The 12,096-nt window shown below is 43.6% G+C and overlaps 1 protein-coding gene across 2 annotated transcripts in view; it reads right to left on the bottom strand.

Moving 5' to 3' along the window:
• Positions 1-12,096, bottom strand: part of WNT11 (Wnt family member 11) — a 182,147-nt gene that overhangs the window by 30,288 nt on the left and 139,763 nt on the right. For both annotated transcript variants that reach the window (XM_077451435.1, XM_077451434.1), the window contains exons 4-5: positions 2,724-3,001; positions 137-429 (exon numbers count right to left, since the gene is read on the bottom strand). In XM_077451435.1, coding sequence (XP_077307561.1) covers positions 137-429; positions 2,724-3,001 — 571 coding nt within the window. The remainder of the gene's footprint in view (positions 1-136; positions 430-2,723; positions 3,002-12,096) is intronic.

Here is a 12,096-nt window from a genome sequence, read left to right as displayed (position 1 = left end):
ATTTGAACTTTGCAGCTAATAAAAGTATGTTTGTCCCCTAGAAATACTAAATTTTAATAAAGTTTTCAGTGATAATTACTAATACCTAATAATCAAATGTTTTTAAAGTGTTGTGGTCAGTCAGCCTCTGACTTACCGGTCTTGTGTTCCATGTGAACCCAACTTTTCATTCTTCAAACAAAAATCTGGTGAACTTTGGAGGTAAATCAGTTCTGTTTCCAGCACTGGTCTGATGTCTAGGTCCTTTGGTACTAGCTGTTTCCGCGTACCCATGGGGCGATGAACCACCTTTGTGGCTGACAAATATTTGGTTTTAAGATCCAGAGCAATCTCTCGAAGTTCTTGAAGACCTCTCCAGCAAGTCTTAATAGAGCAGGAACCCGAAACTCCATGACATTTACACTTCATCTCCACAGAGCCTTTCAGCACCTTCAAGAAAAACACAAGTGTATGTATGAAAGAGTCATAATAACATATTGCAGAGAACAAGAAAGTGTAGTGACTCATAACAACCTATTAGATTTCACACTTCATTACCATTTTGTCTATCATCCAACAAAACATGACTTCTAAATGATTGTGAAAATGCACTCTTTTTTGTTAAAGCCAAGGTGTGTATCTTCACCCTAGGGTTGGGTGTTATATGGATGGCACTGTAGCCAAATGGCTACCACTTCCGCTATATAAGAGGGGATTATAGGTCTTTGTTATGTTTGTATAATATTACTTCAATAACTCAGATCAATGAATATGAATGCTAGAGTGTGTGTGGAAGGGACATTAGATCTTCTGACGAAGGGACAAATGATTGTGTACGGTAGGGATCTTAGCCCTTGTACACACGGTCGGAGATTCCGGCAACCAAATCCGTCTGAGTAATTTCCGATGGATTAATTCCGGAAGAGGTCCGGAAGTGATGTTGCATACACACGGTTGGATTAAGTTGTTGGAAAATCCGATTGTACATAACGTGATGACGTTATTTCGTTACGACGGGACTACGTTCAGGCTAGTAGCTAATAGCTTTGGTCTAGGAATTTGATCTGAGCATGTGTGGCACTTTGTCCATCGGAGTAGGCTACACATGATCGGAGTATGTCCGATAGGAGCATTTTGTCGAAAAATTTTACTGGCAAGTTGGAAGACTTGGTCCGTCGGATATTCCGACGGAAACAGTCCGATGCAGACCACACACAGTTGGAATATCTGACAAAACGGTCCGATAGGAAACATTCCGTCGAAATCTCCGACCTTGTGTACAAGGGCTTAGACTGTAAGGTCCTCTGGGACAGTACAGAGTAGTGTGTATTGTAGAGACTTAACTGTAAGATCCTTTGGGGCAGGATCTGATGAATGAGTGTGAAAGGAACGCTGTTCTGTAAGGTCCTCTGGAGTAGGAAGAGATGAAGTTGTATGGTGGAGATATTACACTGTAAGGTCCCCTGGAGCAAGGATTGAAAATGTGTGTGGGGCAGGGACAGAGAAGCATGTGTCACAGGGACATTATTATAATACTGGATTTATATAGCGACAACCCTTTGCTCAGCAGTTTACAAAATAAAATGAGACAGACCAGTTACAATACAATTTGAAACAAGAGGTGGAGGCGAGGTAGGTATCTTCGAATAGATACATTTTTAGGGATCACCTAAAGGCACACAGAGTAGAAGATAACCAGACAGATTGAGGTAGGGAGTTCCAGAGGATGGAAGAGGCTCTACATAAGTCCTGGAGGCTTAGAAGCAAATGTGGGAGGTGATGAGGGAGGAAGAGAGCAGGAAATCTTGGGAGTAGCTAAATGGACAATGTGGATAATAGTTCAAGATGAGGTTGGCGATGTAGTCTGGGGGCAGAGTTGTGAATGGCTTTGTATGTTATAGTTAGTATTTTGAATTTTATAACTTTAGTTACTGGAAGCCAGCAGAGGGGTTGGCAAAGAGGGCCAGCGGCCACATATTGGTTAGTAAAGTGGATTAATCTAGCAGCAAAATTTATGGTAGAGTGAAAGGGGATAGGTTGTGTAGACATAGGCCAGTGAAAGGTAGTTACAATAGTTAAGGCAGGGGATAACCTGGATTAGTTACTTTGAGGTGTTAAGGTGGCGAGATTTAGTCAGTGATTTGATGTGGGACTCAAAGGAGAGATCAGAGTCTAGTATTGCAAGGCATGGCCCTGGCATGCAAGGAGGGACCGATAGCTGTGCTATTGATCTCGACTGTAAAGTTGGGGGAGGAGGAGAATGGAAATATTGCGAACTCTGTTTTTGAGATTGCATTTGAGGACGTGGTGTAACAGCCATATTGATATGTCACTTAGTAAATTAGTAAAATTTGATATTGAAGGAGTGAGCTGAGGAGTAGAATTACAGATTTGGGTGTCATGGACATAAAGCTGGTACTGGAAGCCGATATAAAGGCCCATAAAGTTCTTTATGAGTGCGTGTGATAAGGAAGTTAGATCATAGATCCTCATTCTTTCAGTTTTTTTTTCAATTATTATTTTAACAATATTTATATATGAAAATAATTATCACTTCTTATGCCTGGATTTAGTACGTTGGTAAAGGGTGTTAGTTGATTTCCACTGTGAACATTTGGCATTGGAACTGTCTTGGCTTCCCCTTTTATACCGTAGATAACCAATTTAGTGGATATATAACCAAAGCAATACTTATCAAACTTAGCATACGATTGAATGAACTAAGGATTCAGCAGCACTCTTACCTGTCTCCCTACTTCGCTGTTGTGTAGGTGCATAAGCTTATTGGCTTGGGAGCCTGCCTTCTTCATCTTCATCGGGGCATCGGAAAACTTAGACCCCATCATAATGCCATAGTTTAGGTTGTCGGCACATCCTCCCCACCGATACCCTGGGGCTGGTGCCTCTCCAGGGATAGGACCGCAGGAACACCCAGGAATGTCACCTGAAGTGCAGGCCCTGGCAATTGTATGACTGATGGTGGCCGCAGAGAGAGCGTACACAAAAGCTGACTCTCGTGTCCCTGCAAAACAGAGAAAAATTATTGGTTAATGTACAGGAAAAGGAATGTGGTGAGAGATACCATACATAAAGGATAATGGTCAGGAGGAGGGTGGGTACTCAGTAGGTGGTGCTTTTCTATATATGCTAAGGGCCAGGATGAGGAGATTCTCAGTAGGCAATGGCTTATCTATAGGTAAAAAGGGCAGGAAGTGGAGTTACTCAGTGAGAGCAGGTTAAAAAGCAGAAGGAGCAGGAGGTATACAGTGGGAGGCACCCTATCGATAGGGTAAAAGGCAGGAAGAGGTAATCAGTGGGATCTATAAGTAAATGAACAGGAGAACGTGCTCACTGGGAGGCACCTTACCTATAAGTTAATGAGCAGGAAGTGATATTCAGTGGGAAGTACCTTACCTACAGGTTAATAGGCAAGAAGCGGTAGTCAGTTGGAGGTGCATTATCTATATGGTGATAAGCAGCAGGAGGTACTCAGTGGGAGGTACCATATCTATATGTTAATGAACAGGAGGCGGTACTCAGTGGAAGGTATCCTACCTAAAAGGTAATGAGCAGGGAATGGTATTTAGAGGGAGGTGCTTTACATATAGGTTAATGAGAAGGAGGAGTTACCTTACCTATAGGTTAATGAGCAGGATGAAGTACTCAGTGAGAGCTGCCTTACATATAAGTTAATAAACCGGAGGAGGTACTCAGTAGAGTCTTATCAGAGGGAGATGCCTTATCTATAGGTTAATGAGAAGGAGGAGTTATTCAGTGGGAGGTGTCTTACCTATAGATTAATAAGCAAGGAGAGGTAGTCAGTACGAGGTGCCTTATCTATTGTCATGAACAGGTGTGACCAGAATTGTGTGGACACCAAACGCATGTAAAGTGATATAGTGTAATTTATTAAGGTAAGTGAAATATAAATATAAATACAAACACCTCCAATACAACACAGTGTACAACAATCCAACTACCAGACAGAGACCCATAAATAACAACAGTAAACAGGTATATACAATAGGTGGGAAATACCAAAATTGTAAACGTAACCAGGCCTGGGTCATCAACGGGGGTCAGCAAATGGGGGCAAGGAGCAAACAGGACAGGGAAAAGGTGGACTGGATCAGGCTGTAGGGCAAGGGTCCAAGGTAACAGGATCACAGGAGTTACAGGTTCAGGTTCCAGGTTCAGAGTCAGGGTCAGGTTCAGAGATCACAGGTCAGGGCGGAAGGACAGTACTGCGGCCCAAGGATCAGACAGTGCCACCAGCAGGTGAAACCTTTCCTGACAGTTTCAGACTGCCAGGAGACACCCGCTGGTAGACACCAGTACTGCGATCTAAAGTGCCACCAGCAGGTGCAACCTTTCCTGACATCTATATATTAAGTTAGTGGGAGGTACCCTACCAATAAGTTAAAGAGCATGAAGTGGTATTCAGTGGGAAGTGTTTTACTTATAGGTTAATGAAAAGAAGGTGGTATCTTACCTATAAGTTGTTGAGCAAAATTAAGTGCTCTGTGAGAGATGCCTTACATATAGGTTAATGAGCAGAAGAAGGTACTCAGTAGGAGTTGCCTTATCGATAGATTAATGAGCGGGAGGATGAATTCAGTGGGAGGAACCTTATCTAACGTTTAAAGAGGAGGAGGATTTACTCAGTGGGATGTACCTTATACCTTATTTAAAGGTTAATGAGCAGGAGAGGTACTCAATGAGAGGTGCCATATTTATAGTAGATAATGGCAGAAGGAAGAAAAGGTGCTAAACTTATAGACAGGAGGAGGTACTCAGGTGGAATAATGTAACAGAGAGAGCTTAGGATTTGTTTCACCAATGTGATGATGTTTACTATCAGTTTAAAGAAAAGCCAGAAGGCAGGATATTAACAGGGGGCATATTTAGCAGTCAATGCGACTTTCACCAAACATTCACTGGCGGTGAATTAATCACTGTAGTTGAAAACACATACACCAGAAAGGTTCACTTGCGGTGAATACCTGATGAATGCCACATTCACTGCCCCATAGGGTCTGGTGAATTGTAAATTCTAAAAAAATTATGGTGCTCACCTTGAAGCCATTGGGAGTATGTGCATTACTTTACTTCAGCAGAAAAATAAAAAATATATATGCTTTGGTCTGATAATTAGCTGTTTATCTGCCATTGCCCTTTAATTCTCAGCTTTGAGGTGTGGAATATTTCAGTTCACAGGGTAGGAATGTTACCATTTCCTGCCGGTGTTTGGCTACCGTAGACCACATAATGAGAAAGAATAACACAATCCGTGTAGTCATCAGACTAAAAACATTAATACTAATGAAGGGAAGCTTCCTCACACCAGCGTTCCACCATCATCCCATGCCGTAACTGCCATTCTCCAGAGCCTCTTGACAGCTAAGGTTACACTCCTAGGTGTGGGGGACGCAAGGGCTGCTTTAATGGGAAGGGTCTCTTTCAACGGCAAATTGCTGATGAGTATACAAGGCGAAGGGAAAATTCATTTTATGGGTTTTCTCTGCCTATTACTGGGTAATCACAAGAAAATGCCACAAAGATAATTAAACAGAGGAATTTCATTCATCAATTTCATGTCGCCAAAAAGGCAAACAAACCATTTCAAAGCTTAAAAAAATGTACTTTTAAAAGGAACCTCAAGGGGAAAAAAAAGAGAATTTAACATACCTTTTTCTTTATTTCTTGATAGAGCAGAGGAAGGTTAGGAGCCCCTCAGTTTTTTTTTTTTTTAATCAATGTCCGTGTGCCTGCTGGGGAGATTTGCCCCCTTTATTTGTCCTGGTGACCACTATCACTGAGACATAAAGTGATGGCAAGTCCAACATTGGAAGGTATTTATTGCTGTCTGTGTCCCCGTTATGTAGATTCACCCTCTAGTCACCCTTTCTATTTGTTCTATTTACCATTATCACCGAAAGTCCTAAGTAAGTGCACACCAGCGATCCACAAAGTAGCTAAGACTACCAGCCACAGCTTTGAGAAGCCCCTGTCGAATCTTTGAAGGAACCTTGAGAACTTTCTCAGTTCTAAGTCCCCAGGGGTTTTTTATTCAGAGAATAGGTGCAGGTACTCCCGCCTTCTGGGTCCCCCCTTTTCTCTGCCCCTCACCCACCTCCAAGCACCGACCCTTGGTTCCACCCCCTACCTACCTCCAAGTACCAGCCCTTTGGAAAATACAGAACTAAGTATAATTGTGTGGTGCTACGTAATTTGTATGGAATTTGTTAATGATAAGAAGGAAAGTAGTAAAAAAGATTTCCAGCAGCCAGGAGCAATAGATCCCTCACAAACAATAGATCACCCAGCAACAATAGACCCCCACCCAGAAACAATAGACCTTCCACCAAAATACCTCCCCCCCAGAAAAATAGATCTACCCCAGCAACAATAGATCTCCTAGCAGCCAGCATCAATAGACCCCTCTGTCATTAGTAGATCGCCTCCAGCAATAATAGATCCCCCATCAGCAACAATAATCCCCCTGCAACAACAGATCTCCTCCAGAGATAACAGATCCCCAAGCAGCCAGCAATAGACCCACTAGAACACCCCAGCACCCTTTGCCATTACATACATACTTTCAGCGCCAGAGGTGCCAGAACTGCGCTTGCCCGCTGAAAAAAAGCAATGTAAGTGCCATATATAGTTGGGACCTATAGAATCACATTATCTATGGTATACTATATTACATGGAGAATAGACCCTAGTCCTAAGCTGGCAGGCCCTATTCACCAAGAAACCTACTTTCTGTACTTCTTGTTGATTTGGACCATCTCATCTGCTGTGATGCGGGAGAGCTCTGATGGAGTCCTTTGTACCCTTTTGACTCTATACTGTGGGATTTGCACATATTTGAACACACTCATTCTAGCCATTGATGTTGTAAATATTTCACCTATATTTTACCTCCTGATGAAGATATAGGAGTTGATGTACTAAAACAGGAGAGTGCAGAATCTGGTGCAGCTGTGCATGGTAGCCAATCAGCTTCTAACATCAGCGTGTTCAACTAAAGTGATATTAAAGCGGCAGTCCACCGGGACTCCGCGTTTTTTTTTTTTTTTTAAAAGCCAGCAGCTACAAATACTGCAGCTGCTAACTTTTAAATAGTGACACTTACCTGTCCAGCGCGCCCGCGATGTCGGCACCCGAAGCCGATCGCTCGCTCATGCCGCCGCCATCTTGGGTATGGGAATCAGGAAATGGAGCCTTTTGGCTTCATTTCCCGGTTCCCTACTGCGCATGCGCGAGCCGCGCGGCGCAATCCGGACGGTCCCCGCTGCCTCTGGGAGCTGTGTGTTTCCCAGCAGGCAGCGGGGCACTTGCTGAAGGGGGCGGGCGCTTGCGGAAAGGGGCGTAACGTACGCCCCTTTCCGCAGAGAGCTAGCCCGGAAGTGGGTGCAGTTACCTGGATTATCCAGGTAACTGCACCACCCTCCCCTTGAAAGGTGCCGATTGTGGCGCCGGAGGGGGGGGGGGATTCCGATGAGCGGAGGTCCATTTTAGGGTGGACCTCCGCTTTAAAGTCTCATTTTTAAAAAAACAAACAAAAAACAAAAACAAACATGTTATACTCTCTCCTGTTGAGTGCCCCTACAGCAATCAGATTGCTATGGGGGCGCCCAAGCCAAGCCACAGCTCTGTGTGTCCATTCAGACACGGAGCCATGGCCCGGCCCCGTCCCCTCTCTCTCCTCATTCGCTCACTGGGTTTGATTGACATCAGCTGGAGCCAATGGCCTTGCTGCTGTCTCAGCCAAGGAGAGAGAGTCCAAGACAGCCATATCTCCTGTGCAACATTGCTGGATCGAGATGGTGCTCAGGTAAGTATCAGGGTGGCTTAAGGGGGCTGTTACACACAGAAGACTTTTTATCTTAATGCACAGAATTCTGCCTCTACAAACACTTTAACAAATAAAACCTGGAAGCTGATTGGTTTCTATGCAGAGCTGCACCAGATTTTGCCTTCCCTAGCTTAAGTAAATCAACCCCATTGTGTTTAAGCATCAAAACATGTCACGTTACTGAGGCATTTATAATTGGCCTTATGTGATTGTTGATGATGGTTTAGCTATGCTTACATTTCATCATCTGGTTTATTGTTTTTAATCCATTTCAAAGGTTTAAATAATTTAATAAATTATATTAATTTTAATATGATGTAATTGTTTGGAATTTTAAACCCTAATGGCTAAAAATCGCACCCAGTGAGAACAAACCTTTCCATTACATAGACAGCAGTAGACCCTGACATCGGAGGCACATGCCCAAGGCCTTGTTCCTAGTATACCAGGTCTAGTTAGAGAGCTAACAGATCAAGTCCCTTAGCCTCACGTTGCCTCTATAGTTCCAACCCAATGGCACTGGAGAAGATCCCGGACACAGAAGGAAGTGGTGTAAAACCTGACTGGTGGATACTCACTACTCCCACTATCCACCAATTAAAGGGGAAGGTACTAATTACTGACTACCACAAGGGGGCACTGACCATTACAGAGTGGAACCGACCACTGCATTGAAGGCCACTGACCACCACGATGAAGGACACCGACCACCACGTTGAAGACCACTGATTATCACATAGAGTGGCACTTGTGGCCACTGTTATGCATGTCCCAACTGACCATTGCATTGAAGGCCACTGACCACCATGTTGAAGGCCACCGACCACCATCTTGAAGACCACTGACTATCGCATAGAGTGGCACCTGTGACCACTGTTATGCATGTCCCAGAACTGCTTTCGCCTCTGTACCCCAGGTCTTTCCTAATTCTAACACCCCTGACATGACAACCAGACCAGGTAGAATTTTCTGGAGGGGGATAGCAGCGGCAGCCCTTCGTGCGGCTTTGGAAGTGGTGTTGGGATGTGACAGGTTCACTTTACAGAATTTCCCTTTTTTTGATGATTGCAGAACATGGAAAAGGGATGTACAGCAAGGTTTGAAATTCAGCAGATTACATTTTGGCAGTTTTCGGCGTTCCCCAATCAACTTGTAAATAAAAACGCATGAAGGGGCGACCATGTGGGATTCTCCACTTACTTTCTAAATAAATATTTTTTTTCATGTCTTTTTTACTAAGTTTCTCAGATGGAAACAGAAGTAATAGAGCTTAGTGCAAAGAAAAAAAAAATCTCAGCAACACTGGCAAAAAAATAACTGCGGATTTTGTTATCCGTGGTTGTATGTTGTTGGATATTTTTAACACATCTCTTAGTTTTCTGAGATGGGAAGGAGGATAAGCTTTTAGGCAACAAAATTTGGGGGTAAAGGACACACCCTGCCCTCAGCTTAGCTGATGTGTGCGTCCCATATACTTCTGCACCCCAGTGTAGGGATGAGCCGAACACTCCCCCGCTCGCATCCAGAACATGTGAACAGGCAAAAACTTTGTTCGAACACACGAACACCGTTAAAGTCTATGGGACACGAACATGAAAAATCAAAAGTGCTAACTTTAAAGGCTTATATGCATGGTATTGTCTTAAAAATTGTTTGGGGACCCGGGTCCTGCCCCAGGGGACATGTATCAATGCAAAAAAAAGTTTTAAAAACTGCAATTTTTTCAGGAGCAGTGATTTTAATAATGCTTAACTTGAAACAATAAAACTATAATATTCCATAAAATTTCGTACATGGGGGGTGTCTATAGTATGCCTGTAAATGGGCGCATGCTTCCAGTGTTTAGAACACTCTGAGTGCAAAATGACATTTCCAAAGGAAAAAAAGTAATTTAAAAGTACTATCACTAGTGCCAGCTATAATGAATTGTCGGTCCGGCAATACACATAAAAGTTCATTGATGAAAACGGCATGGAATTTCCCCACAGGGGAACCCCTGAACCAAAATTTAAAAAAAAATTGCGTGGGGGTCCCCCTAAATTCCATACCAGGCCCTTCAGGTCTGGTATGGATTTAAAGGGGAACCTTGCGCCAAAATTAAAAAAACAAATGGCGTGCGGGTCCCCCTCAAAATCCATACCAGACCCTTCAGGTCTGGTATGGATTTTAAGGGGGATCCCGAGCCAATTAAAAAAAAAATGGCATGGGGTTCCCCAAAAATCCATACCAGACCCTTATTCGAGTACGTAACCTGGCAGGCTGCAGGAAAAGGGGGGGGGAGAGAGCACCCCCCTCCTGAACCTTACCAGGCCACATGCCCTCAACACTGGGAGGGAGCTTTGGGGTAGCGGTCCCCCCAAAGCACCTTGTCCCCATGTTGATGGGGAGAAGGGCCTCATCTCCACAACCCTTTCCCGGTGGTTGTGGGGGTCTGCGGGCGGGTCGCTTATCGGAATCTGGAAGCCATCTTTAACAAGGGGACCCCCAGATCACGGCCCACCTGGGTGAATTGGTAATGGGATATAAATGTACCCCTACCATTTCACAAAAAAAGTGTCAAAAAGGTTAAAAAAGGCAAGAGACGGTTTTTGACAATTGTTCGCTATTCGGCGAACGGGCGAACAGACAATGTTCGAGTCAAACTCATGTTCAACCCGAACATAAAGCCCATCCCTATCCCAGTGTCCAATAGTAGGGCAGAGATTCGTTTTAGCAAGTTACAAAGCTCTTAGCCCCAATGCTATATGAAAGAACACAACCCCTTTAGAAGTTATATATATGAACGTCTTGCTCTGTCATGTATATCTGATAAAATGCCTTATCTATAATTAGGCAAACAAAAGTCCATCTTTAGAACAGATGTGTAAACTTATATAAAATGTAAAAGTCCAAAACCAATTGTAGATCCACAAGGTGAAAGTGAAAAGAGTGTCCTTTCAATTTCAATCGGTGCAAACACCCACAGGATAGATCTGCAATTATATCTGCTTACCAGATATTAAGACCTCCCAAGGTCTATATGCGCATCAGTAAGCAATTACCCCTCACTTTGGGTATATACCACCTCAGCTGTTCAGCCTACTTACTGGACTCCAATGATGCCACCTCCCACAGCAAGTATCCTTTAGGGCAGTGGTCTCCAAACTGTGGCCCAGGGGCCAGATGTGGCCCTTTGCTTGCCTTTATTTCGCCCTTGGGGCACTATTCCACCAACTGACACCAATGATGGAGCATTCCCCCTATTGACACCAGTGGGGTACTATTCTCATTGAGATCAACAATGGGGCACTATTCCTCCCATTAAAATCAATGATGGAGCACTTATGCCAAGGCATTTTCTACTCTAACTCGCCACAGTCCAGCCCCCCCCCCCCCCCCTAAAGCCAGAAGACAGTAAACTAACCCTTTGTTTAGAAAGTTTTAGAGACCCTTGCTTTAGGGAACACCAAAACCTGATCACACGGTATACCATATGGAAGAGGAAAATAAACTCATTGCGCAACATTCATTAAAAGCACACAATTTTTTTTTCAAGGTTCTACTTACAGCGAAGATGTTACAATAGGCCTATTGGAAACAAACATTTGTTCAACACCCTCCATGGGTGCCACAACGTCACCGCTGCTCCGTGCCTAGCCTGACGTACGTTTCGTCCAATGGGACGTCTTCTGGGAGGCAGCAAGAGGGCTTTAGAAGTGCATACTCCTTTCTGCTGGCCACTTTAGCCGTGCAATCCGCTGATCAGTTGCTTGATTACATTCTCTATCAGACCTGCTTCTGGAACAGATAGCACAACTAATGTCTGCAACACGCAGTGGCTATGATGGGGGAACATGTACCCCTAAAGGGATGTCAGAATTAATTTTCATGGAATGCTTAACCTCAAAGCAAAGCACAGCTTTCTCTGCGGGAGGAAGCATGCACAGGGAGAGTGGCAAGGCTGAAGACAGAGGATCATATGGAATCATGCGATCGTTTTGTATAAGAAATCAACCAGGATCAACAAAGTATTTACTATCTAAGAATATAGCCATGAAAGAAGTGTTGAGCGAACAGTACGATCGATGAAATTTAGAGTCAATGACAATAAAATATGGTTTACTGAGACTTTAACTAGTTTTGAGCAGCTTGATAGCCTTTGAGTTGATAGCTCCAGACTGGAAATACAGGCAGTATTTGAATTAGAATCGTTTTCGAATACTTTCCGAATTTTTTTTTGTTTACAAACGATTTTTATTATGGAAAAGATCAAG

The sequence above is a fragment of the Lithobates pipiens genome, unplaced genomic scaffold (genome assembly GCF_037356315.1).
Source record: "Lithobates pipiens isolate NorthernLeopardFrog02 unplaced genomic scaffold, aLitPip1_a1.2 Scaffold_23, whole genome shotgun sequence".
Taxonomy (NCBI): domain Eukaryota; kingdom Metazoa; phylum Chordata; class Amphibia; order Anura; family Ranidae; genus Lithobates; species Lithobates pipiens.
The sequence above is the reverse complement of the archived record's forward strand: the minus strand, read 5'-3'. Positions and strand labels throughout refer to the sequence as shown.